General features: G+C 39.4%; 1 protein-coding gene across 1 annotated transcript in view; it reads right to left on the bottom strand.

The window, feature by feature from the left end:
* SLC28A1 (solute carrier family 28 member 1) overlaps window positions 1–23719 on the bottom strand; it is a 105726-nt gene that overhangs the window by 27662 nt on the left and 54345 nt on the right. Inside the window, exons 4-11 of the mRNA XM_082256712.1 lie at window positions 23273–23364; window positions 19903–20092; window positions 8858–8999; window positions 3448–3561; window positions 3270–3347; window positions 1720–1800; window positions 1358–1438; window positions 1047–1172 (exon numbers count right to left, since the gene is read on the bottom strand). Coding sequence (XP_082112838.1) covers window positions 1047–1172; window positions 1358–1438; window positions 1720–1800; window positions 3270–3347; window positions 3448–3561; window positions 8858–8999; window positions 19903–20092; window positions 23273–23364 — 904 coding nt within the window. The remainder of the gene's footprint in view (window positions 1–1046; window positions 1173–1357; window positions 1439–1719; window positions 1801–3269; window positions 3348–3447; window positions 3562–8857; window positions 9000–19902; window positions 20093–23272; window positions 23365–23719) is intronic.

The raw sequence follows: 23719 nt of genomic DNA, 5'->3' as shown, positions 1-23719 counted from the left end.
TCCATGATGCTCATGCACTCTGCAATGTAGTTGAGCATCATGGTTAATACAGTTCCAAAACATCTGGGGTGCCAAGTTTTGCCATCACTGGTATATACCATAAACATATCCTAACTATTTACAATAACCATTACTATTTAAGTTTGTCAAGAAAAATACTTGTATTTCATTAATGGTTGCCTTTTATTACTGCTCTGATATACAAATATTTTAAAAGGACTCTTATTTGAGGTGAAGATTTTGCCTGGCCTTCTTATCCCGGAATCCTTTACCTTAATAACACTCCTAACCACTGATCTCTTTCTCTACAGCCTAACCCTATAAATTAACAATTTCTACCCAAGTGTGCAAAGAAAAAATAGTTAAATTTTTTTTTTTAAATATTTATATTTTATTGCACTTTCTGAATTATATAAAGCCTCATGGGATATATGGCATTCCAAAAGCTTGCATCTTTATTAACTTTACCCGTTACCCATTAATGGATTTCATTTAAACTCCACACGTTCTGCAATTATAAAAAGGAAAGCATACAACACCATAGTCACCTCACCCTTTTAGGGCATCATCCAGGTATGAAGTAATTATATTTAAATTATATTTAAAGTATATTTAAAGTAAGAGAAGGTTAATACCTCTGTCAGATTTTTTTTAACCATTTTTTGTCCTATTGGAAAGATTTCCCTTTACTTCCTGTTCCATAGCCAAAACAGAAAGTGAAAGGAAATTTCTCCAAAGTGAGGGAACCCCTGATTGTTACCAGAGTCACCAGAGCTAATGTCCCCATTGGAATATTTCCACCCCATTCCTGTTCTTAGGACAACCCAAAATTTAGGATTTTCTCTCAACTTCACTTTCAATGATAATGGGAAACAGGAGAAATAGAGGGAATGGATCTCCCTCTAACAGGAGCACAGACATCAATAAAAACCTGACAGGTCTTCTAATCCCTCTCCACTCCATCCAAAGCTAAAATAAAGTTTTACCTTTACTTATACTTTAAGTACCTTATATTTAAAAATAAAAAAAGTGGCAAAATATCTTACCCCAAAGGAAATATATGCACCCATTACACTTCCAGCAATGGTCCCAAAGCCCCCAGTCATAACAGCATGGATTTCAGACTTGGTCATTTCTGGCAAATAAGGACGGATCAGCAATGGTGCCTCAGTCTAAAATTGCAAATGCATAACGACAATAATGAAAGGTTCAACTGTTACTAGATGATTTAGCTGAGCAAATGCTTACCAGAAAGACACAAGGAAATAAAAAATAAAAAAAAGAATATAAAAACTACTTAGTGTGAGCTCATTCAACCATTTACAGATCAGACCATAATGCACTGATTCTACTTTACCTGCCCAACAAAGATATTGCCAGCTACACTCAGTGTTTCTGTGGCTGTTGTTCCCATTGTAACTTGCATGAGCCAAGAAATCTGTAAACATAGACATTCAACACTTTAAACAGACAAAAAAAAATCAGTGACTTGACCAGACACTAAATATTAAACGAATGCTTTTCATAAGGTTTGTTGGATATGAGATTATACTGTATGCAGTTCTCATCCTAAAAATGACTATTGAAGTCTGGGAAGAAGAGATCTCAATGGACTAGTAAATATTGTTGGACAATTAGATACTCAAAATGTTCCAAATTATGATTACAAACAACCCATTCACTTACTCCAAAGCATTAAGTTATTTTCAAACGACATACCTTAAGAATGGCATACTGCATTATGCCAATATAGTAGAGGATGGACATGACACAACTGAAAAAGACCACAATAGGGAGGGCCTGGAAATGAAAAACAACAGTGTTATTCACTATAAATAAATTCACAGCAAACAATGGGCTGTTATAGCCTTGGTAGGACATCATTAAAATATTTAAACTCATTTTGTGTGTGCCTTTCTTCAGGAGCATTAATCAAAACAAAAAAATAGTTCATGCCAGACCCCTATGGAATTGCTGCAACCCAAATCCTTGATATGGGACAAATGAAATACAACTGCTAAATTGTGCACTGTTTCTTTAAATAAATGTGGCAATGAACTTTGGTCCAACAAAAAATACTTATGAAAATATGAAAAGCAATAAAGTGAAAGTACAAATTAGTGCTCTGTTAATTTAAATGAACCAATGTGATCCTCAACCTTAAATGAATCGAACAATATATATTTCCATTTAAAGAAGCTATAAAGTGCAAGTGCTCAAATACTGTTCAAAGTGCAATATGACTCCGAAGGGTAATAAAAATACATTGGGTATACTTAAAGTGCCAATAGAATAAAGTGCTGGGTGCTTCACAACATAATAACAAAGGTGCTCCAGTGTGACAAAAGGTGATTCTGAATGAAAGCAGATGGCCTCTTACCACAACACGTAGATCTCGATTACAGAGATCAAAGACAGCCTGCACTCAATCCCCAAGGCAATAACTTCACAGAAAGCTTGTCTCCATATCATGAATTGGATGTGATCCACTCATCAGGATAACATATATGAAATAGGGAGGAGTAAAAGAGCCAGCCACGGTGTCACCTGTCCAACCAGCAGGGATGACGTCACACGAGGTCTCCACCTGACGTGCTTCCCCAAAAACGTTGTCTGCTACTGCGCCAGAGGGACTCTTAGATCTCAATAGAGAGCAAGGGTGCTGATGTCACCACACTTGTATTCTATTAATACTTAATCTAGCCTCATAACTGAAGTTTTGTACTACGGAAGGGATCTGAGCTGGAGGGAGAGTCTGCAGGAGCCAGAGCATTGAACCCGTGATCTTCTGTTTCTGATTGCAATGCTTGCAAGTTCAAATGCAAAAAAAAAAATAAAAATTCACATTGGTGCATTAAATATTTTTTTTTTCATAAGGTGGAATTTTACTTTAAATCAAAATGCCCTCTGCAAGGCATATCATGTCATTATGTTCAGATGTATGGATCTAAATGTGACCATAGACACGGTATGATTATTGCCCAATCCAACCTATTTTCATCCTCATATCTATTCTTGAGAGAAATAGAAAGTGGCTGTTAAGAGTCATTTCAACCAATTATCATTGTTTTCCCCAGAAAGTTGATGTGGCTGTGTTTGTCTCTGACTGTTTTTAACTTTTTGATTCCATATGCATATCCATGTATGCACAAATGATCCAAACATATTTATGTGACATCTTGAAAAAGGTTTTATCGTGTGTTCGGATAATGCCTGCATGCCCAACAATTCACTAACACCTAGAATTGGACTCTTATTTTGTCACAAACCTGAAAAGCGAAAACTTCCTTTATCAGTGTTTCTCCAAAAACGAATCCTGACCCAGTTGTTGTATAATTCAGAAAAATCTGCAAAATACAAATTGTATGTTAGAGCCACTACTTATCAGCTAGTTCAAGAAGACACAACAAAAAGAGAAAGGGCTATACTGTAGTAAAATAATGTTACCTGAATTTGTTCACCAAGAAACTTGAAGGCTTGGTACCCTGGATCAGTGCGAATTATAAAGATACCCAAAACAAATTCAAGTCCCAACCCCCAGGATACTGCTCGCCAAGACACCTAGGAAACACAGAACACTTAGGAATATGTTGCAGCAGACAGAACGCAATTTGTGGACACAGTTCTCCTTTGATAGTAAACCTTTATGATATACTATTAAATTACCTAGTTAATAGTGATTTTATTGTTAATCTGCCAAATAAGTATCTTCTAAGATTCAGCAACAGTATAAACTAATACATGAAAGAAAATTGGGTCAGGTTAAAAATTTGTACAGATTAACCAATATTTAACTGAAATCATATGCATTTTAAATAAACTCTGTTCCTTCTTTTGATGTGGCTCAACAAGGTTGAGGATGTTATAAAAAAGAATGAGAAGTACTCTATATCCTACTATTGCCACATCCCTGTAAATACAATAGAGAAGGAAGAGGAGGGGAATGAGAGAGTCCCACAAATCAATGGGGTCTCTCAACCTCTCGAAAAAATTGGGACTTTAGAGGCTAGTAGTAGGTGCTGATCTTGGTGGAAATAAATACAACAATCATCTAAAAAATATATCATTTATTTCACATATGCATACAAAATATAACAATAAACATGTATTTGATAAAACATGATAAATTCATGCACATAAGTCATAAGACAGAGTTAATTAACCACTAGAGCCCCGATGCCTCTAATGACTAAGGCAGCTCATATAAGATATATGGCAAATCATGATAAATCATGATAAGAAATCATACAAAATGTGGGGTTCACTTGTGGTGAATGTGGAATCGCTCGATGGTGGTTAATTAACTCTGTCTTATGACTTATGTGCATGAATTTATCATGTTTTATCAAATACATGTTTATTGTTATATTTTGTACGCATATGTGAAATAAATGATATATTTTTTAGATGATTGTTGTATTTATTTCCACCAAGATCAGCACCTACTACTAGCCTCTAAAGTCCCAATTTTTTCAAGAGGTTGAGAGACCCCATTGATTTGTGGGACTCTCTCATTCCCCTCTTCTTCCTTCTCCAAGGTTAAGGATGTTAACAAGCTGGAAGATTTGGTCCTCACCGTCCAGAATATGCGGGAGCAATATATGAAAACATAGTCCTACTGGTCCTACTCTTACAAGGGCAAGCCCCTTTTCTGGGGATTGAATTCTCTTAGTCTTTACCTTATCTGTACATTCTTCAGCATGACATTCCTCATCCCCACCCCCTTCTTTTTTTCTCCTCTTCTCCTGTATTGTCTCACTTTTTCTGTTCTCTTGACCCTCCCTTCTCCTTCTTAGAAAATTCGGTGTCTAATTGAGCTTGTAGTATGACTGGTAACAGACAGCAGTGGAACTTCGAGATGTCTCTGTTTACTACCTCAGCTTCTAGAGGCGCTTTCTCACTTATGACCAATGTGGCTTATAGCCGCTTGTCAGGTTACCCTCCTTACCTTTAGGTTCATTCTTTCCATTGACCAGTCCTTTCCATATTCGAAAACACCTCCCTTACTGGCATACGTATTTTGACACTCATTTGGTATTCTTGTATTTTGTGTACATTTACTATGTATCTCTTACTTGAATGACACTTAACCTGTTATTAGACATTGCTGCTGTTTTCTCATGCACTGCTTTGTTAAATTGTTGGATAAATACTTTGAAAAAAAAAAAAAACTCTGCTCCTTCAAAGATCCAAAAATGTTATAAAAAAAAGCATATTTATATTCTTTCTCTATTTAAAAACATTGTTTTATATTGTTTGTTTATATATATATATATATATATATATATATATATATATATATATATATATATATATATATATATATACTGTACCTCCCAGTTGCTGGTGGTAATCTGGCACTTTGTGATAATTTCTTTAAATATCTGACAACCCCAATTTAACTAGCAGCCTAACTTTCCAGTTTTCACTGATTTTGCAAGATGGTGAGCCGTTCTAAACTGACTGAAACCCTCTGGTAGCAGGTTGTCCAGATGAAGGCCAAAGGAATGACCCTTGCAGCCATAGCAAAAGAAGTCTGTGTTTTCTAGAATATTGCATCTTTACAAAATCACCAACTCATTCAAGTCCCCAAGAAGGCTGGTTGTCCATGAAAGACAAATGCAAGAGAGGACAAGGTAATGCAGAGAATCTCAATGGGCAATCAATTCAACACTGCAGCTGAGATTGCTCACCAGTTTAGAGCAAGGATCTGTCTCGTCATACAGTGTTTCGCCGTTTAATAGAATTTGAATTGAAAGCCCACTCTGCAGTAACCAAACCTCTCATTAGCAGAAAGATTCAAAATGCTAGACTAACTTTTGCTGAGGAGCATGTTGTGTGGACAGAGGAGAACTTGTCCAAAGTTCACTTCAGGGATGAAAGCAAGTTTCATTTATTTGGGTCCAATGGAAAACATTATGTTCGTCGTCAAACTGGGGAAAGACTGAACCCAAAGTGTGTAAAGAAGTCAGTGAATGGTGGAGGGGGGGAAGTGTCATGGTTTGGGGGATGTTTTCTGCAGCATGAGTTGGGCCTCTTATACAGCAATATGGCAGAGTGAATACAAATGTTTATCAGAACTTTCTTCGACAACATTCGCTTCCTTCCCTGCGTTCATCACTCAATCAGCCAGCAATTTTCATGCATGATAATGCCCCCTGTCACACAGCAAAACAGGTAAGGCAGTTCCTTGAAGCTGAAAACATTGAAATAATGAAATGGCCAGCTCAGAGTCCTAATCTAAATCCAATAGAAAACCTCTGCAAAATCTATGGCGATAAAGTTATGGTCAAAAAACACTCTACAGTCATCGAACTGTCGAAGAGACTGGAAGAGTGGAACAAAGTCACACCAGATCAGCGTGAGAGACTAGTGATGCCCTGTGCAAAGCAGATGTGCTGAAGTCACTCAAAGCAAGGGCCTGTACACTTCCTACTAATTGTTGACTATTGTAAACTTCAGAAATTTAAGTTGTAATCTTTCCCCGTACTACAGTCATTGCTGTTCTCTAATTTTGATCATTGTGTTTTTTACAAAATAAAGGTTTTTTTTTGTTGAAGTGCCTTGGTTATTTTGAAAAACACAATTCTATTAGCATGGTATAGTCACAACAAAAATTCCATCAAATATTGAGCAATGAAGATTACATTATTTCTAAATTCAAAATTTCTAAAAAAGTGTTCATAAATTGTTCTCTAATTTTGATCTCCAGTGTATATATCAGTGTTAATTTTGGCATCAAATTTTGATTTAGTTTTAGTTATAGTCTGTGACTAAAATGTAATTTTAGTTTTAGTCCAATTTTAGTCGTCTGCAATAGTTTTAGTTTTAGTCGTATTTTAGTCAACTAAAATCTCCAGTACATTTTAGTCAAATAAAATCATTTAAGTCAACTAAAATTGAATGTGTTTAGTTAAATTTTATTGCATTATGTAAGCATTTCTATAAATTTTCCAAACTCATTATACTGTATATTCTTGGATTTAAAAAATTTAATGTCATGATATTATTTATGGTATTAGGGTTTGAACAAACTCACGAATACAGATTTAGCTACTCTGGATGGTCTGAGGAGGCCTGTAAGGCTGCACAGTGCTCTGGACATGGATAGTCTGAGGAGGCCTGTAATGCATACAGTGCTCTGGACATGGACAGTCTGAAGAGGAAGCTGTAATGCATAGCACACAGTGCTCTGGACAGTGGTCTGAGGAGACCTGTAATGCACACAGTACTCTGGACATGGATAGTCTGAGGAGGCATGTAATGCATACAGTGCCCTGGACATGGACAGTCTGAAGAGGAGGCTGTAATGCATTGCACACAGTGCTCTGGACAGTGGTCTGAGGAGACCTGTAATGCCCACAGTACTCTAGACGGTGGTCTGAGGAGGCCTGTAATGCTGCACAGTGCTCTGGATGGTGGCTGTATTGGCACACAGTGCTCTGAACCGTGCCCTGAGGAGGTCTGTAATGCTGCACAGTGCTCTGGATGGGAGTAGGCGAGGCCTGTAATGCTGCACACTGCTGTGAATGGTGGACTGAGGAGGCCTGTAATGCTGCACAGTGCTCTGGATGATGGTCTGACTCTGAGAGGCCTGTAATGCTGCACAGTGCTGGATGGTGGTCTCAGGTATGAGGGATAGCCTGTAATGCACAGTGCTCTGGATGCCAGTGGTTACTGGTCACAGTGTTCAGTGGAGGTCTGTAATTCTGGATGGTGGTCTCAGGTCTAAGGGATGGCCTGTAATGCACAGTGCCTTGGATGCCAGTGGTCAAAGGAGGCATGTAATTCACACACAGTGCTCTAGACAGATGGTGGTCTGAGGGGAGGCCTCAGGCCTATTGTTGTGATGTACACACTCACAGTACTATAGTCTGCTCTGCTCTGGACGGATGTCCTTGTTGTGACTAAGTCTGGAGTGGGACTGAGACTCTTGTCGGGAGACTGCATAGTACTGCTCTGCTCTGGATGTGTGTCTGAGGACTCCGAGGAGGCCTGTAATGCTGGATGCATGCTACAGACTCAACTCACTTGCTTGCTGGGAGCAAAAGCAGGCAAAGCTCCGTGGAAACCGGAAGTTTCAAGGGTAAACATCCCTGCCTTGCATTCTCATTTCGATTTCGTTCGTTAACGAAAACTAATTTGATTTTCGTCATAGTTTTTGTCAGTGGACAAAAATGTGGTGTGCTTTTCATGTCGTTTTTGTCACTGTAAAAATGCCACTGACGAAAACTTTGTTGAAAACTTTTTCAATGATTAAATTAACACTGGTATATCTATACTTTATACAATGTATACACAGTATAATGTTATTATAACATCCAGGATTCTAATATAATAAGGCAAAAAAAGACATTTCTCCCAGGTGGCACCTTTCTCCTCTCTTTGATGTGTCATTAATGCAGCAGGACAGGGGAAAAATATCTAATCTTTCTGCTCTAATGGCCTACTCTAATACCTTATAGAAAACAGAGTCAAATGTGTAAATGGAAATGGGTATTCAGAAACAATGTCACCAGGCCTTGCTGATCACATTGCCTGAACATGACGTATGCACTAGAAAATATTTGGAGAAGCAAACTGTGAACACAATTGGTGCTCCAATAAAAAGCTCAGTCAATATGAGAATCCTAAAGCTCTGAGTATACCAGGAATGGACAAATATTATCTATATCGTATCTCTATAGTATAATTGACATATTTAATAACCCACTTACAACTGAATGCTGGATATGTACTTTTAAAAAAGAAATAATTTCACAGATCTAACTATATTCACATTTCACATATTGTTCTATAACATAGGAGCCAATCAAAGCGATTTTGTCTTTATTGCATTTATAAGTTTAAAACTTACGGCACGGTGGTGTTTGGACATTAGAAAGAGAAGGAAAACAAACATGCAGACACCGCCAAATGATATGACATGTGCTGGATTTTTAGCTGTGTCCAATGCCAACCAAAGAATGAGACCGATTAAGACCAATGCAGAAAATGCCCTAAAAATAGAAACTTAATTACTGTAAAAGTCACACCATGTGAATGAGAAGTTATCTGGGCATGTATATATTTTTTATATTTATTTCTATAAAAGATTCTAAATTACATTAATGGAAAAATAAGGAAAGGGTAATTCACAATTTTAATTTAAAATACAGAATGAAGGCATATTTATGATTAGGTAAAACAACTACATATCTAATTTTCCTAAGAAGATATATAATTTAAGTGACAGTTTGTACTGTACATGCTGACACTTGGAATCCTACTACCAGAATATAGCTAATTTTTCAAATGTTATAGAAATTAATTCTAAGAAATAATTTATTTTTCGACCTTTAACTTTACCCTTCCTGTTCTCAGTGAGCCTCAAGTAATATGTAGGACTAAATTTTGGCACCTTATCCACTATAAACATTAACGCCATGCATTTAAATTTTATTTGTGACAAGAACTATTGCATACTTCACACTGAATACAGTACTTTATAAAGAAAACATTTATTGCTTGGACATCAGTGTTAATTTTGGCATAAAATTTAGATTTCATTTTAGTTATAGTCTTTTGACTAAAATGCCATTTTAGTTTTAGTCCCATTTTAGTCATCTGCAATTGATTTAGTTTTAGTCATAGTCTTTGAATAAAATGAAATTTTAGTGCCATTTTAGTCACATTTTAGTCATCGTATTTCAGTCGACTAGAATTTCCAGTACATTTTAGTCTAATAAAATAATTTTAGTCAACTAAAATCAAATGTGTTTAGTTAACCACTTAAGCCCCGGTTTTTACCCCCTTCCTGACCAGGGGGTATTTTGCGGTTCGGCACTGCGTGACTTTAACGGACAATTGCGCGGTCCTGCGACGCTGTACCTAAACGAATTTGACGTCCTTTTTTTCCCACAAACAGAGCTTTCTTTTGGTGGTATTTGATCACCTGTGCGATTTTTTGATCATGCGCTATAAACAAAAAAGAGTGTCAATTTTGCAAAAATAACAATATTTTTCAAATTTTTTTATATGAAATTCCCCCAAAAGAATGTAAAAATCAAATTTTTTTAACATTTTCGGCCAATTTGTTTTATGCTACATATGTTTGGTAAAAAAAATCGCAAAAAGCGTATTTTGATTGGTTTGCGCAAAAGTTATCGCGTTTACTAACAAAGGGAAAGATTTTTGTCATTTTTGTTGGTTTTTTTTTAACGCGTAATGGTGGCGATCTGCGATTTTTTTGCGGTACTGCGACATTGTGGCGGACAGATCGGACCCTTGACTGACATTTTTGACACTTTTGGGGTTACCAGTGACATTTCTACAGTAATCAGTGCTATATATATGCACTGTTACTGTAAAATTACACTGGCAGTGAAGGGGTTAACTTTATTTGAGAGGGAGGGGTGGTGTGTGTCCCTAGGGGCGTGATTCTAACTGTGATTGGCTGTGGCTTGAGGTGTAGGAACAATGATCAACGGTCCTACATAGTAGAACCGTATGATCATTGTTTCTACACAGGGGAGAATGACAGGCGGCTTGTTTACACTAGCCGCCTGCCTTTCTCCCTCTCCACCGACGATCGCCGAGTGACTGGCGGACATCGGGTCCACCGGTCACACGCGCGGGGGGTCCGTGACCGCGCAGGAGCGGGAGCGCGCCTCCGGCGACGCGCGCTCGCTCCCCAGAGCCTCACAGGCTAGCGACGTAGACCTACGTCGCTCTGCCTGTGAGGGGCTGACTGCCGCAGTAAATATACTGTGAGCAGTCGGCAAGTGGTTAAATAGTAATGCATTATTTAAGCATTTCTATAGAATTTCTAAGAAAATCTGATATCATTTCATTATTTTTGAACAAACTCACGGATACAGATTTAGCCACTCTGGACAGTGGTCTGAGGAGGCCTGTAATGCTGCAGAGTGCTCTGGAAAGTGGTCTGAGGAGGCCTGTAACGCTGCAGAGTGCTGAATACTGGTCTTAGGTCTGAGGGATGGCCTGTAATGCACAGTGCTCTGGATTCCACCATGCTGGTGGTCACTGGTCAGAGGAAGCCTGTGATGCTGCACAGTGCTGGAGGGTGGTGTTAGGTCTAAGGGATGGCCTGTAATGCACAGGGCTGCTCTGGTCTCTGGCAGTCGTCACGGATGGTGAACACAGTCACTTCAACTCGCTTGCTTGCTGGGAGCAGAAGCAGGCGAAGCTCAGCGAAAACCGGAAGTTAGTAAATGCCCCTGCCTCACATTTTCGTCCGGTTTTAGTTTGTTAACGAAAACGGATTTGATTTTCGTGATAGTTTTCGTCAGTGGGTGAAAATGTGCTGTACTTTTCTTTTTGTTTTCGTCACTGTAAAAATGCCACTGACGAAAACTTTGACGAAAACCTTTTCGTTGATGAAATTAACACTGTTGGCCATGCATGGATATCCAGAGCATGATGTACAGGTAAGTAAAACTTCATCCTTTATATGGCAACCACTATGTTCCACTTGTTAACCACTTGAAGACTAGGCCTTTTCTGGCGCATTTTGTTTACAAACATCAGTATTTTTTTTCGCTAGAAAAAAACATTATATATATTTTTAGCAGAGGCTCTAGAAAATAAAATGGTGGATTTTGCATATTTTTATGTCATACGGTATTTGCGTAGAGGTTTTTCGAATGCAATTTTTTTTTTTTTTTTTAAAAAACACACTTTAAAGAGGAAGTAAAGTCACTTAAAAAAAAAACGAGAAAAAAAAAGCCCTGTAAAGAGAAAGGCATAATGAGCTAGTATGCATCGCATACTAGCTCATTATAAAGTACTTACATTAAAACGAAGCCCCCGCCGTGCCGCCCCCTCAGCGACAGGACGGCCGACATGTCCGGCCGTCCTGCTTCCGGGTTCGCGTCCTCCGGCCATCTGATTGGCCGGAGGCGCGATTACATCACTCCCGCGCGTGCGCACGGGAGCCGCCATTCACGGCATAGGACTCTGAAGGAACGGCACGGGTGGCCGTTCCTTCAGAGCGCATGTGCCCATGACGTCATCGGCAGTATGCACTCTAAATATCTCCTAAACGGTGCAAGTTTAGGAGATATTTATAGCACCTATAGGTAAGCCTTAATATAGGCTTACCTGTAGGTAAAAGTTTGTGAAGTGGGTTTACAACCTCTTTAATGAAGTTTAATGCACACAAACAGAATATAATACCCAATGTTTTTTAAAATAGAAAAGAAAATAGATCATGGCCCTGACTAGTTGGAGTCACCTTTGATATATACACTTTATTTTATATTTTGTATATAGTATTAGGATGCCTCCCTTTACATGCACATAAACTTTGATGGCATCCCAGTATTAGTTCCATAGAGTTCGATATTGAGTTAGCCCACCCTTTGCAGCAATACCAGATTCAACTCTTCTGGGAAGGCTGTCCACAAGGTTTACAAGTGTTTCTATGGGAATGTTTGACCATTCTTTCAGAAGCGCATTTGTAAGGTCAGGCACTGATGTGGATGAGAAGGTCTTGCTCACAGTCTCTGCTGTAATTTATCCCAATGGTGTTCTATCGGGTTGAGGTCAGGACTCTGTGCAGGCCAGTCAAGTTCTTCTACCCCAAACTCTCTCATCCATGTCTTTATAGACCTTGCTTTGTGCACTGGTCCAAATAATTTGGTAGAGGGGGGATTATGGTGTGGGGTTGCTTCTCAGGGGTTGGGCTTGGCCCCTTGGTTCCAGTGAAGTGAACTCTTAGGGTGTCAGCATAACAAAACATTTTGGACAATTTCATGCTCCCAATTTTTTGGGAACAATTTGGGGATGGCCCCTTCCTGTTCCAATGTGACTGTGCACCAGTGACAATCCAATCCTAAGATACAGCGCTACTCACATCTAAACATTAATAATATATGTGCAAATCCAACAATAGTAAAGTGCATAAATCAAGTAAAGGTGCTGAGCTAGTGCAGAAGTAATATCCAATGGTACAGCAACTGACACCATCTGATATCACAGTGCTTAATATCTTATACTTGTTATAGCATATCCATAATAAATGTTGTGACCATAAAGCACTTATTGCACCATAATATTCATATCAATGTGCAAATACCGCAAAAAGAAAATAAAGTGCATTAAGTATATCAAAAAGTGCTGGTATTGTGCAGTTTTACATCTAGTGCAAACAATAATCAATAATGAGACATCATTCACATAATGTGCAAACATATAACAGTCCGTATGGTGCATCCAAATAAATATCTCTTCAAAGTCCCATAGGTGCACAAGTGATTCAAGGGCTATTTAAAAGTGCTTGTGATCCCTCCAACGTATAAAGATGGCCTCTCACCTCACACTTAGACCTGTGTTTTACCACCAGACCACAACAGCTGTTCCCCTATGGGGATGTATGGAATCACGCCACCGTATCTAGGTACTTTCTTAGGACACTTTGGGGGTTGCAAATCAACTTGTCTCCTGCTTCATATGCTACGTGAACAAATTGCAGAGAGAAGAGGAAAGATATCTAGTGCTCTCCATTTTAAAAATAAATTATTAAACAGATAAAATAAGATACACTCACAAATCCAGCACATATAGCTGTGCGGACTGATCGAGTATTGTGTGGTAAGACTGGACCGCGTCCTGTGCTGGCTGCCGAGTCTCGTCAAGTGCACAAAGCAAGGTCCATAAAGACATGGATGAGTGAGTTTGGGGTGGAGGAACTTGACTGGCCTGCACAGAGTCCTGACCTCAACCTGATAGAACACCTTTGGGATGAATTAGAGTGGAGACTGCGAGCCAGACCTTCTCGCCCAAACTCAATGCCTGACCTCACAAATATGCTTCTGGCAGAATGGTCAAACATTCTCCTAGACACACTCCTAAACCTTGTGGACAGCCTTCCCAGAAGAGTTGAAGCTGTTATAACTGCATAGGGTGGGCCAACTCAATATTTAAGCCTACGCACTAAGACTGGGATGCCATTAAAGTTCATGTGCGTGTAAAGGCAATTACTATTGACAATATAGTGCATTCCTCAGAGTCTCTTCGGGGACAACCAAGTGAATGTGCCCAGACTTTGTAAAACAATCACCTCCAGGACTTTCTGATGCTTTCAGAAGTTAGAGGCTCCCTGGATTGAAACTGAAGTAAATTTCTTTTATTATTATACTACTTGCGTGTTTGTATTAATCATTGTACAACACCCACAAATCTGATATATGAACCTGTTAATAGCTAAATAAATGCAACAAAGAATTTAACCCTTTGTTACACTATCTATTTACTAATGTTAGCAGAATAAGGATTAAAACTAGCCAATGCTGATTGAGCTCTGTCATTTTAGAACTGGCAGCACTGCAAAGTAGAAAACACAAAATAGTACAGACCAACAATTAGAACAATAGCAATTTATTAAACTCACAGGGATACTGATGTAAAAGTGTTTAAAAACATGCTAAACTCTCAACGTTATCACGTATAAGTCAAGCAACATGGGCACTAGGGACCTTGTGCAGTGGAAATGCTAAAAATCAACAGTCTTTAGGGTGCTAAGGTCTGTATGGGAAAAAATAATACTTCTCAAAAAAGATGAGGCGCTCTCGGAAATGCCAGACTCTCATTTCTGTAGGTCTGTAAATGCTTGTGTTACAGCATACAATCATCAGTAGAAACAGCAATCTATCCATGCTGTTCTTCTTCCTCCTAGCTATTTTAGTCACTCTCGAGCTCCACACCAGCACAGATAAACAAATTTATAGCTTCAATTAGACTCAGACTCTTCACCTCTTCTCAAGTATATTGGAAGGAACCTGATACACAGTCACAACATTTTCAACTAAAATAAAACCAGCATAATGTAAAGCTGCCCATAGAATGGATCAAAATGTGACCAGTTCAGCAGGGACTGGCTGATTTCCGATCCATATGTGTCCACCCCTGTTCCACAGAAGTCAATTGTTGCTTCAGTCAAACAGGAATGTTGGAAATTTTTTCTCAATCAATGGTTGCAATCAGGGCCATCTATAGTAATGATTGGACCCTGGACAAATATTTTCTTCGGCCCTACCAAATGCACTTATCAACTATTTGTGGGCATTGCGGGCTCAAGGGGCAGGTGCTTTGGGCCCCCCAACAATGGCTGGGCCCGGGGCAGCTGCCCCTTTTGCCCTGTGTTAAAGACGGCCCTGGTGGAGAGCCCCACTGCCAGAATAGAATGTCTAGTAAGGAGAATTCCTCTATCCACCTTGCTGGAGGAATTCATTCATTTTTTTTCTTTCAACCCGCTGACTGATCGAAAAAAAAAAAAAAATAAGTCATCAATGGGCAGCTTACCTCTGGTTTATTTAAAGCAAGGTAAAAACTATGACAAACATTAGCTCTAGCATATACAAACAAAACAGCAGTGCTCGAAAATTAAAGAAAAAAAAAGGAAAGTCCTCCAGTGAGATGCGGCAAACACTGTGCAGAGAGTTCAGTAGGTCCGCCACCAGGGGAAGTCAAACATACAGCCTCTTACCAAATGTATATAGTTTAGCAGCCGTTCAAACAAATATGCTGCTGTTGTCTGGTCAATGGATCAGATGATGTAAATCCCACCGACTCCAATCACAAGGTATATTCCAAAAAAGATGGAGAGATAATCATTGCGCAAACATCTTACACACATTTAAAAAAATGAAGTGCAGAGAATAGAAAAAGTCCTTTAGTGAAATGCAGCAAAACACTGTGGAAAGGGATGCTTAAAAAATGAAATCACAAATATTCACCTGGGCGCTGCTCCCTTATGTTATAAGGGGTGCAGCCAAGAGGAAACCATGTATTATGTGTGGTGGTCTTGTCCGATGGTCCAACTCTTTTCAATCATAATTTTCACCCCTATACAGTATATTCAGTGACTGGTGTTAACATGGCCAGAAATGGTAAGGCGGCACTCTTTAGTAACCTCTTGGATGAGATCCTCAAACACTCCCACACTCTCATTTGTTTCATCCTTTTGGCTGCTAAAATGTCCATAACCCAAGTGTAGAAAACCCTGCTGATAAATTATGCAGCTACCAAAAACAAAATATCCTGGCTCATACTGCATGAAAAACTGGCCAGCATTTCTAGGGGACAAACCAGCTATATTTGAAAGAGTTTGGAACCCCTGGAATAAATACTTGCCATCACCAATCTAAGCTGGGGTAACATAGGGGTAGTGGAGAGGCGGGTCGAGCGGAGCATCTCTCTCTCTTTTTATTATCTACTTTGTACTTCCTATTGATTGCTTCTTTTCTACTTTCTCATACTCTCTTCTGTCCTCTCCTATCTCTACTTCCTTTTATATTATGTGCTTGACTGGCTGATTGCACTGGTCTATGCTGCTATAACCATTTAGGACAGACACTGGATCCTTAGATATGAAAGGTTACACTACGTACACGCTTGTCTTGCAAAGCCTCCCACCTCCTTCAGAGGTGGTAGACCCACAAGTTGTACATTTCTGTTAAATGTTGCTTGTGTTTTTGTTTTATCTTTGTTTTTCATTGTCCCCTCCTGTCCCTCACACACTTACCCCTCCCTCCCTCCTTTTTATTTACCCTTTTTTGCACATTTTTGCCAAATATCATACGCAATACAACTTTTGTGTCAGAATGGTCACAAATGTTGTTTTCAGCATTTGGTTCCTGCCAGTTCAATAAAGGGATTGTAAATGCAGAATGTTTTTTTTTTTAATCCTAATGCATTCTATGCATTTCGATAAAAAAAAAAACATCTGTTTGCAGCAGCCCCCCTCAGCCCCCCCTTATACTTACCTGAGTCCACCTCTATCCAGCGATGTTGCAGGAGTGTCTCAGCTGCCCTGGACTCCCCTCCTCGTTGGCTAAGACAGCAGAGTGGCGCAATGGGCTCCCACTGATGTCAATCAAGGCCAGTCAGCCAATTAGGAGAGAGAGCAGCGGATCAAGGTTGTGGACACAGGGAGCTGCCACTCAGCGCAGGTTCTCCCATAGCAAGCTGCTTGCTGTAGGGGCACTCAACAGGAGGGAGGGGCTAGGAGCACAAAAGAGGGACCCGAGAAGTGGAGGATCTGGGCAAAACCAACTGCACATGAGGTAGGTATAATATGTTTGTTATTTTAGAAAAAATGAGACTTTTCAATCACTTTATTCAAAAACATATTTATTTATCATTCATTTCAGTTCCCTTTTATTTGTCATATAATTTAAATTCTATGTTGAGGGGCCCCCGAACTTGAAGTTCCCTGGGCCCCCCAAGGTCTAAATCTAGCACTGCCTGGGACTCCCATCCTAGCTTACACACTCTTTGGGAGCAGCATCACATGTAGGCTTCACCAGGAAGGGAACACCATATAAGACCCCTAAGGCAGACAGGCCTAAAATAGCAACTCTATAGCATGCACCCTTCCCAGGCCTGAGCCTGGGGGGAAAGAGAGCTTGTATCAGCACACCACAAACATTTACTTCCTTACCCAGCAAGCATCACTGGCACAGGAAACTTCTAGTGATTAGCTGGGAAAGAAGATATAAATATTGATAATGCAGACTTGTTTTGAATCCTTCCACTAGTGCCAGAGGTGCTAGTCACACCTAGTGGTAAAAGGGAGATTGTACTTAGGGGTAATTGAGCAAGACAAAACTGCATTGTAGCACTGGCTGGTCATAACCATGCAGACTATATTTAGGAGGCACTCCTGCATATGGTAGGATGGATTGGCTACACTTGTAAGATTACATATGTTAAATAGGTTTTTTAGTGCTCTTGTGTACAAATTTACACTGATCTGCACTACCCCATAGATTGAGACGTTGAACTGAGCACATATACTATATTGAAACAAAGAAAGAGAATCATAGGGGTTGATTTACTAAAACTAGAGAGTGCAAAATCTGGTGCAGCTCTGCATTGTAGCCAATCAGCTTCTAACTTTAGCTTGTTTAATTAAGCTTTGACAAAACAAAAACTGGAAGCTGATTGGTTTCTATGCATAGCTGCACCAGATTTTGCACTCTCCAGTTTTAGTTAATCAACCCCATAGTGTTCAGCATTACAAAACTTGTCAGAATGCTGACCCTAAGGGGAGAACAATCTGTAGATGGAAAAAGGTAGAAAAGTAAAGAAATAGAAAGGAAAGTCTCAAGAAAAGACAAGTTCTTGAATCATAAATTAAATATATTGAAACAATGTGGGATGAATGTAAATATAGAATTGAATTGTTTATTGAAGAAACATAGATTGGTTTGGGAATTAAATTTAGGTACCATCTGATTTTGGAGGCTAAGCATGGTTGGGCCTGGTTAACACTTAATAGGGAGACCTACTTCAAATACAGTGCAATGTATGCAAGATCATACATTTGTATGATGTCTTTTAATCATATTTTTAATACATGTGAGATTCTGTATATTGTATATTGAATGATGTTTTAAATTAAAAAATGTTTATTAGAGATATTTTATATGTGTTAGATTCAGATATTATAAACTTTTGAAGCTGTAATCCTGTTTATCTGTGCTGATGTAAGGCTCCAGAGTGGCCAAGTAGCTAACTGGAGGAAGAGTAGCATGGGACAATTACTGTTGCTACTAGTGATTACCTGTAGAAATGATGATCAAGCGGCTGCAGCACAGTTTAAATACCTACATACATATATACAGGTCTAACATATCTAGTAAGTGCTGAATCAGATGGGCATTTGTAATTTGAAACCCAGCTGTTTGAGTACTATATTTGTTAGAAGGTGGGTTTCTACTGACACATACGGTGACATATTCTTGTGGACTAGATCCTTGACCCTTATGGACACCTGTTATGTTTTACACAGGTACTAATCCCAAACCTAGTAGGTTAATCTGCATTGGTTGTCATAATTTTGGACTATATTCCTGGTACTACTGACATCTTCTGGTGGATTGTTTAACTACACTGGTTTGAAAATAAGGTGAGCTGCGTATTCCCCTCATGGCTCATTCTAACACTATATGGGTCTAGCCCTCTCTATTCTTTAGTATTGGCTTTTACATACATACATACATTTGTCTGTTCCTTGTTTCAGACCTGTCTACACTACTGTTATGGATATGTCATAAACTAGGAAATAGGAGCCACCATCCAGGACCTTCTCTGTGAGAGTTACCCTAATATTTCTGGAATCGTAGTGTGGTGTGTATCTTAAAGTAAAACTGTAGTTTTGGTCTTTGGGTTGTCGTGGATCTCTTTTAAGATATCATATACACCACAGACAGGATTCGTGTGCCCTATGTTTTAAGTGCTCCCATACACGTCTCTTAGCTTTCCACATGCTGTTCTTACCCATGGTTGTTGGGAAACTCTCTGCACAACCTTCATTCTGATCTTCATGTCCAAACATATCAACTATTTACATTGTACTTTTCTTCATTATTATGGCTGTTATTGTCTCTTTATAGATATGTTTGCTCTCTAAGATACTGAGTCCTGAGTAAGCGAATATTACTGCAAAACATGTTGAGACGATACGGATATTCTTTATGTGATAGACCATGAGTATCACCTTTTTGGTATCACTATGTAATTATCCATCTAATTAAGAGCGTTTTTTAGAGCCTTTAAATTGGCACAATATTGTGTGTATTTGTTATCAGTTTGTTGTAATAAAATAAACTTTTTTAGATTTTTGTGTCACTGTCCATACAAGTACCATTAAACTCCATACAGCCTCTAAAAAATTATATTTTCCCTACTATGTTTGTTATCTGATAACCCAGGAGGGGGTGGATAAACTGTAAATGGACATCATTTTATACAAGCTCTGTGTTGATATTTTATAACAGAATTGATATTTGTAAACTGTATGATAAAAAGTTTAATCCGCAAGTGTAACAAATGAAATATTTAATTCCTTTGGTTGTATCTACAGTAGGAAGGGTTCTTCCCCACTTTGCAACTTACCACTTAATCCATTTTTTGTATTTGCTTAAGAATTTTCCAACTGGTTTTAGAAAATTTTTGATTGTCTTGCCAAAATACTTCACCACAAGATCATAAGCGAGAAAGAAAAGAACAACGCATGTTATAACCACCAGTGCCACGGCACGTTTAAAGTTCAGCACACAAGCTGCAATGAAATAGGCAGTGTAACCTGGTAAACAAAGAAGAGTGAATGAGCAAAGAAACAAGCAATAGGAACATACATTAAATAAAGATTATGAAAATTATGTAAATATGTACGGCAGCATAGAGGGTAGGCCTTAAGATCCATAGTGACCTTGCTGGCTGGGGTTTCTGGGCTGAGAGCTATTGGTCTCTGTTTGTGATCGGGAGCCACCAGAATGGGCTCCTGATCACGTGACCACTGTGACAGCCAATTACAGTGATCACATGAGAGGGAGATCTGCCCGTGCTACTGCCATTTAGACCCAGTCTGGAGGGATGAGGGGCCTGGAGGGGGGAGGAAGGGCAGGAAGGGATAAGTGCTGTGATATATAAATGAATGGCTAATAATTATTATTGTAAAACGAATCTCCGCAGCAACAAATTCAAGAATTCTTTCCCAGAGAGAAACATTTTTGGGATCCCAGCAATATACGAGGGGCGTTCAAGTCAAACCAGGACTTTTAATTTTACAGAGATTAAAAAGGGGTGCTAGCGTGGCAGTAGTACATGCAGTAGTAAGTGGTTTCCTATTACTGATAGGTGGCACACAAGTGACAAATCTTTCTGTGGGAACAGTAAACACAATTATTCACGAACATTTGCATTCTCGAAAAGTTAGCGCACGCTGAGTACCAAGATAGCTTTTCACTTTTGACCGACACAGAAGAGTTGAAGTCTGCACTGTGTTGAAGGAGCGTTTCGACAGGGAAGGCCAGGATTTTCTGGATCGCATCATTACATGTGACAAAACCTGAACACATCATTTCACTCCGGCTTCAAAATGAGCATCAAAGCAGTGGAAGCATGCAGACTCACCATCACCAAAAAGATTTCGAACAATTATGTCTGCAGGTAAACTGATGGCAAATGTTTTCTGGGACAAACTTGGCATTATTCAGGTAGATTTTCTACCCCGTGATGACACTATAAACAGTGAATATTACTGTGCATACGCATCTGCTGAAAATACGGCCTTGTTTGATCACTAGGGTGTCCTGCTTCTCCAGGTCAACACACAAGCTCATACTGCTCACTGTACTACATGCACATTACATGCCCCTCGCTTTTGTGAGATACTGTATATATAGACATATATACATTATCTCACGAAAGTGAGTACACCCCTTACATTTTTGTAAATATTTTATTATATCTTTTCATGTGACAACACTGAAGAAATGACACTTTGCTACAATGTAAAGTAGTGAGTGTACAGCTTGTATAACAGTGTACATTTGCTGTCCCCTCAAAAACTCAACACACAGCCATTAATGTCTAAACCGCTGGCAACAAAAGTGATTCCCCCCCCCTAAGTGAAAATGTCTAAATCGAGCCCAAACTGTCAATATTTTGTGTGGCCACCATAATTTTCCAGCACTGCCTTAACCCTCTTGGGCATGGAGTTCACTAGGGCTTCGCAGGTTGCCGCTGGAGTCCTCTTCCACTCCTCCATGACGACATCGCGGAGCTGGTGGATGTTAGAGACCGTGCTCTCTTCCACCTTTTGTCTGAGGATGTCCCACAGATGCTCAATAGGGTTTAGGTCTGGAGACATGCTTGGTCAGTCCATCACCTTTACCCTCAGCTTCTTTAGCAAGGCAGTTGTTGTCTTGGAGGTGTGTTTGGGGTCGTTATCATGTTGGACTACTGCCCTGCCCAGTCTCCGATGGGGGAGGATCATGCTCTGCTTCAGTATGTCACAGTACATGTTGCATTCATGGTTCCTTCAATGAACTGTAGCTCCCCAGTGCCGGGAGCACTCATGCAGCCCCAGACCATGACACACCCATCACCGTGCTTGACTGTTGTCACCATACATGCTTGACACCATCTGAATCAAATACGTTTATCTTGGTCTCATCAGACCACAGGACATGGTTCCAGTAATCCATGTCCTTAGTCTGCGTGTCTTCAGCAAACTTTTTGCGGGCTGTCTTGTGCATCATCTTTAGAAGAGGCTCCCTTCTGGGACAACAGCCATGCAGATCAATTTGATGCAGTGTGTGGCATATGGTCTGAGCACTGACAGGCTGACCCCCCCCCCACCCCTTCAACCTCTGCAGCAATGCTGGCAGCACTCAAACATCTATTTCCCAAAGACAACCTCTGGATATGACGCTGAGCACGTGCACTCAACTTCTTTGGTCAACCATGGCGAGGCCTGTTCTGAGTGGAACCTGTACGGTAAATCATTGTAAGGTCTTGGCCACCGTGCTGCAGCTCAGTTTCAGGGTCTTTGGCAATCTTCTTATAGCCTAGGCCATCTTTATGTAGAGCAATAATTATTTTTTCAGATCCTCGGAGAGTTCTTTGCCATGAGGTGCCATGTTGAACTTCCAGTGACCAGTATGAGAGAGTGAGAGCGATAAAAGCAGTCTTTTAACACTAACTAGTCACATGACACGGGGGAGGGAAAATGGCTAATTGGGCCCAATTTGGACATTTTCACTTAGGGGTGTATTCACTTTTGTTGTCAGCGGTTTAGACATTAATGGCTGTGTGTTGAGTTATTTTGAGGGGACAGGTGTTCATCTCTGACAGGACAGCAGTCTGCCTTGTTTACATAGGCAGACCGCTGTTCTGTATCCATGGGAAAAGATCTCGGGTGGCCAGCGGACATCGCACGCGCCCCCACTATCTATTTCATGTAGTGACGTACACGTACATAATTTCGCGTAATAGAACCAACTTGCCGCAGTAAAACTACGGCTGCTGGTGACAAGTGGTTAAAGGCCAAAAAACTCTGTAAGGGCATTTGCACCAGAGCTTAGTAAATGAGGTGAAGCTTCACAAAAAAAAAAAAAAACAAACAAAAATGTTTGTTTATATATCATTGGATGATGGAAGTCAGCAAAGCTTCCTCTCATTTACTAAGCCCTGGAGCAGATACCTTTGCAGAGTACAACTGCACCTTGTTGTAAAGTCTATTTGTCTTTGGTAAATCAACCCCTATACCTTTGGGTAGCAATTTGTTTATGGTAAGGTCAATAGCAAGCGATATGCTCCCTACTAAAATGCTCAAAAGTATATGCATTGGGTTTACCAAGATATGAACTTTTTGTTAGCTATGTTAAAGAGGAATGGTCATACAGTAAATAGGCCAGTAATTATGGCTTGATTATCCAAGAAGAAAGATATTCACAAGATTTTTGTAGGCAATGGTTACCTGCACACAGGATTGCAATTACAATGTATTTTATAATACGGGAATGCTTCTTGGCATATTCTGCAGCTTTGTCATATGGCTCAGCTATTTTGCTGCAAAAGGATGAAAAAAAATGTTAGACTCTCAAGCAGTTACTGTTAATTAAGGAAAACAAATAATCTAATATAAAAAAAATAAATTAAAAAAGCTTAAATAAAAAAACAAAAAAAAAAACCATTGAATTTACTGTGTTTAACAACTGTTCCTTCAGGAGGTTTTCATACAGTTGGACCACGAACATTTAGCAGGAGAAATTGATCTGCCAGGTATAAACTTTATACTTCCCAGATTTTTTTTCTCCTGCTTCTAGATGTACCTGTTTTTACATGTGTTAGGCTGTAGAAAACCAGGCTAAACAGTCTAAGAATGCAGATACTTCTTGTGAATTTTTTTTTGTAAACACAGTTA

This window comes from Pelophylax lessonae (genome assembly GCF_965119305.1).
Source record: "Pelophylax lessonae genome assembly, chromosome: 4".
In the NCBI taxonomy this organism is placed as follows: domain Eukaryota; kingdom Metazoa; phylum Chordata; class Amphibia; order Anura; family Ranidae; genus Pelophylax; species Pelophylax lessonae.
Note: the sequence above shows the minus strand (reverse complement) of the source record. Positions and strands in the feature narration are given on the sequence as shown.